A 5,330-nucleotide genomic window follows, 5' to 3' on the forward strand; every position below is an offset into this window, starting at 1 on the left:
GCTCCAGCAACATTTGGTTATAAGAGTACATGGATACTTGGCTACGAGGCTACAATACTACGAGGTTACAAAGCCACAAGACAACGAGACTACGACGCTATAAGTCTACGAGTTTACTAAGCCACAAGGCTACGGAGATACTAGGTTACAAATATTTAAGGCTTCAGCCGTCTTTGACTCAAACAGCTCCAACAAAATTTGGCTACAAGGATAAAGGTCATGGTCAAAGTCCAATTTAAAAGTTCAAAGTCAAGGCCAAGGTCAAGATCAAAGTTTAAGGGCAAAATCAAAGGCTAAGGTAAAAATGAAAAGTCCAAGTTCAAAGAACAATGGCAAGGTCAAAGTTCATGCCAAGGTCAAAGGTCAGGGTCATGGCAAAGGTCAATGCTCATGGTCAAAGTCGAAGGTTAAATTCGAGGTCAAAGGTCTAGTGTATAAAAATTAAACTAACATAGTAGTAGTACACTCCAGCAGACTTAAACAATATGGCGGATTGGACCTCGTACTCACTATCGATATATGTGCCTTGCCATTAGTGGTGATAGGTCAGTCTCGGTGGCTTCCATGGAGGAAGGATTTGTTATCATTTTTTTATATATATTTATCCTCGCCTGGTTAGAACCGAGGATGTAAGTGCATATTTTGAATAATATTTTATTAATATATGATTAATTAATTTTTATAAATTATTAATTTTGTGCTGTTAAAATCTGTTATAATTCCAATTTTAAAAATGGAAATCATGGCGTCCCCATTTTCAAGGTCATGACCTAGGGGGCTTAGGGAGACTATATATATGAATTCTTAAGCCTCATAATAAACTTTTAAAGCCGTTCGTAATTTTTGAGGATTAAAACGAAAAATTTTTCCCTCAAAAGGGGAATTTTTTCTTCGAAATATATCAATTGTTTTTTTTTTTCGTTTTTTTTTTTTAGATATTTTGGCTGTTTTATTTATAAAAAACTGGAAATTTTGAGCGTTTTTGACAAATTTTGGGCAAATTTTGGCAAAATTTTTCAAGGTCATCCAAGATGGCCGCCGTGAAGTCGGGATCCACAGACTGAATCTCTGCTCTGGCTCCACAAGCCTGAAGCCTGCCCCATTGTTACTGCAAAAATTCTACAGATAGCAGCACTGCCAACCGAATTAAAATTGCGTTATTCCAATCTTCTCAATTGCTTTTAAAGATGCAAACAATTCTTATTGTGACCATTTAAAGATGCAAAAAATGTATTCCAAATAGTTTCTTTACCATAAAGTTTCATTTTGCACACCCAACAAGCTTAGTATACTTCCCCCGATGATCACAAAAATAACTGCATACGAGCAAACGGCACCGGACGCCGGTCCACCATCTGGACTAAATCAACGGAAAATGTCGCGGAATTTTGGGGGAGAAAAGATCAGCGAACGGATTGGGACACAGAAATCACATCCCTGAAGATAAGAGACCGGCCGTGTGCTATCGTGCGCTGGGAATACGGTCAGGGTACAAGTGTAGCAAGGTTCGACACCTGGACCTTTATGTCTGCATGTTGTTAGTTCAGTTTAGGTTAGGTTAGGTTAGGTAAGGTTAGGTTATATAAGGTAAGGTTAGTTTAGGTTAGGTCACTTTACAATCTAACCACTGTCAGAAAAATCCTGAAGGGCTGCTCTTCCAAGGGGCAACAATTAAGACAACCTTTCAAAAACACCACTGTCAGAAAAATCCTGATGGGCTGCCCATCCAAGGGGAAAGTTTTCAGGATTATTTAAACTCTTAAAGGAGCGTGTTTTCAGAAATTGGATGGGCTGCCCTTCCAGTCTCTGTACAAATAAACCACTGTCAGAAAAAATCCTGAAGGGCTGCCACTTCCAATGAGCAAGAATTCAGTCACCCCATAACACCGGCCCCGGAGACAGGACCTGGAGGTAGGCAGCCTCGCTACGAGGACAGCTGAGGCAAGGTCGTAGGCCAGACAGATGGACACGTCACTCCTTGGGTTGGGATGGTTTTTTTTCTCTCTCTCTCTCTATTCCGGCGAGCAGTGCCGCCCGTGAAAGGCTAGGCGAGTAATTGCCGTCGGTTCGGCACCCCTTCACCCCTTGCCCAACTGCGCGGTCCAGGGACTGTCCAGGGAGATGGATAGGGAGGAAGGGGAGTCCCTGGCCGCCATCGGACGAGGTATATAAGCCGCGTACCCGTGGTCGACGGTACCCCAGGTCTTCCAGAGCACCGCCGCCGACAACCAACCACTCGACATGTACAAGCTGGTGAGTTTCTTACCTGCATGCCCATTGGCCGGCGACTGTCATCGGCACGCCGAAGTTTTTAGATGGAAAAGACATATACTTAGTCACATCCTCCCTATACTGTTAAATACGTTGTTTCTGCTTTGAGCAGATTCTTAATACTTAGCTCTGAATTTCATGATAACTAAAGAAAAAAATTGTTAAATTAAATTATCTCATTAATTACATATATAATATGTTGTCAAAAGCTGTTTTTTTTTAATGGAAGTAGGATTAATTTATTTTTAACTTTGAATAAGTTCTTTTTCCCAATAATTTTCAAATGTTTGTTCGAAAAAACTATAGCTGGTGAAACTAATTTATAAAACTTTTTTTTTTTTTTGGCGCAGGAATACTATGTAGCAGGCAATGTATAAAATAGATCGAACTTTTTTCAAAGTTGCTTTAGCCGCAGAGCAAGATGCAGAACTCATGTTCCAGAGGTTGCGGAATTAGTTTCAGATCAGGCCATTTGTATTCGGTTTTTTTTTTTCACTTCCCTAAGCTGGATGGTTTCCTAAAATAATCCGCAGCGAAAACCTTCAAAACAAATCCTGAGAGCTCCATTATCATTTATAACTTTTCAGTCAAACTTTAAATTCAATGATGAAAATCATAAATATCTTACAATCACGGAGGTGAAAACATTGCCATGTTCATAATTGAAGACATACCTAATCAGAAGTATCACCCATCCACTTTCCAGTCTCGATGGCAAAATTTTTTTTGTTAATATTTGAGCTTAAGAGAACTCGCGGGTGTATTTGTGACGGCGGGGCGGAAGAAAATCCTAAGATGTACATCAAGTTCTGTCCCTGCCTGAACACGCCCGAATATTCACCTTCGGCCAACCTCGGGATTTGTTTTATTTTTGCGCAGGATAAATCAATTCAAATTAAAATATTAAAAGTGGTCGGTTAGGTTAACAACATTAAAACAGTTTAAAACACAATGGACGGTTAGAGATAGATAAAGATAGAGATAAATAGAGATAGAGAGATACATAGATATATATATGTAGAGACATAGATAGATGATTTGTGTAACTACTTCAAACATAATACAAAACAAAACTGAATAAGGCATTGCAACGCATGCCGAGCATTAGCTAGATAATGGAATCTTTTCCATATAAGTAATCTATAGTACTTTATAGAGTCTACATTACAAACAGACCACCAATTTTTAGATATAAAGAGCTAAATAACTAAACACTGGCAGAACAACGTCTACCGGGTTCTACCAGTGATATAAATTATTTTGCACACTTGACATTCAAATCAAGAAGACAATTACTAACTACATCTGATTTCGAAAAAGGTCCCCTTCACCCTGTGTTCATCCTGGGCAACGCCGGGTACTGCAGCTAGTATCCTAATATTTTAATATACCAGGCATATTCCCAAGTGTCAATATAAGCCATTCTACCCTAAATTTGGCTTTGGGAGAAAAGGGTAGTAGCGAATAATAATCTCAAAAATATTAAGATTGAGTCCACGTATATGAAAATGATTATTTTACTGATGTTTCAGTTACTACCTGCTGTTCATATATTTAAGGGCGATAAACAACTTGCAACCGACCTGGGATTGGTCTCTGTGGGGCGTTACCAGCAGCCAGAGGCGCAGCCAGGGGTGGGGGGGGGGGTTAGGGGTTCAACCCCCCCCCCCCCTTAACCACAAATCTTGAATTAATTTCTTATTCATCACTCAAACAAATTTCATATTAAAATTAATAAAATGTTTACCATTACAATATTTAAATTTAAGTACCAAAAACTGCTAAAATAGCACTATTTTACACCTTAAGATCCAAATTTTCCCGGGGGAGTACCCACGGACCACCCCGCTTTAATACGGAGGGGGGGGGGGATCCATGCTTCTTAACACCCCCCCATACACAAATCCTGGCTACTCCACTGCCAGCAGCTATCTTCTCCTCGTGGGATCTTACTCCAGATGTTGGTTTGTGTGTTCCGTGTTTGCAGGTGATCCTGTCCCTCTTCGTCGCCGCCGTGTCGGCCGGCTACCTGGGCGCCCCCGCCGTGGCCACCTACGCCGCCGCCCCCGCCTACGCCGCCTACGCCGCCCCCGCTGTGGTCAAGGCGCCCCTGGCCTACGCCGCCCCCGTAGCCTACGCCGCCCCCGCCGTGTTGAAGGCGCCTCTGGCCACCTCCTACGCATCTGTCCACCAGGTGTCCGTCAGCGCCCCTGTGGCCTACGCCGCCCCCGCCGTCGTGAAGGCGCCCCTGGCCTACGCCGCCCCCTTGGCCTACGCCGCCCCCTTGGCCTACGCCGCCGCCCCTGCCTACGTCAAGAGCTACGGTTACGGTCTCCACTAAGGAACTGCTTCAACGACAAAGATCTGCTCGCACGCATATGATATTTATTTACATGACATGATTCTGGAATAAAAAAAAATGATACAAACACAGAAAATTATATCTTCTTTCATTTGCTAACACTGTGTATTCGTTTCGTTGTTTGGCAACGAAATGATTGGAAATGATCAAAACCGCATAAAATTAAATTAAAGTGTGATAAGAAATTTTTGAAATTCTTATGAACATTGCAAATTTATTTTCTTAATTCGTAGGTTAGTATATAAATGTGTGTCCTGAAACATGGTTCAAAGTGGGGTTTGAAACTGCTGGTCGCCACTTTAATTATGACGTTACGAGTGCTATCTTGGAAGACTTTGAAAATTTGACTATTACCTTTAATATTATATAAAAAAAATTCTAAATACCAAACATTTTCTCGAAATTTCCTCTTTTTTTTGTTGAATTTCCCGTTTTCAGAAAATATATCTCGCAAAAAATTAACAATAAAAAATTTCTTAAAGGAGATTAGCCACTGTTTAGCAGAGTTCGTGTTTACCAAATACGTTTATCTAGAGTTAAGGCATTTTCCCAACAAGATAAATTTTTAGGTTTGTATTTCATTGCCTGTCGGTAACCTGGGGGGGGGGGTTTTGAAGTAAAACAAGAGTAGCATTTGATTTTGTTTTTCTTAATCGTTTGGTCACACACAGAAGGTGCTCGATAATATTACAGTAGA

The 5,330-nt window shown here is 41.0% G+C and overlaps 1 protein-coding gene across 1 annotated transcript; it reads left to right on the forward strand.

Moving 5' to 3' along the window:
* The first annotated feature begins 2,201 nt into the window (after positions 1-2,201).
* Positions 2,202-4,709, forward strand: LOC134541426 (cuticle protein 12.5-like). The gene is made up of 2 exons (XM_063384872.1): positions 2,202-2,253; positions 4,259-4,709. The coding sequence occupies exons 1-2, from the start codon at positions 2,242-2,244 to the stop codon at positions 4,610-4,612; spliced, it is 366 nt and encodes a 121-aa protein (XP_063240942.1). The 5' UTR covers positions 2,202-2,241; the 3' UTR covers positions 4,613-4,709.
* The last annotated feature ends 621 nt before the right edge of the window (positions 4,710-5,330 follow it).

Source organism: Bacillus rossius, chromosome 18, assembly GCF_032445375.1.
Source record: "Bacillus rossius redtenbacheri isolate Brsri chromosome 18, Brsri_v3, whole genome shotgun sequence".
NCBI classification, from domain to species: Eukaryota; Metazoa; Arthropoda; class Insecta; order Phasmatodea; family Bacillidae; genus Bacillus; species Bacillus rossius.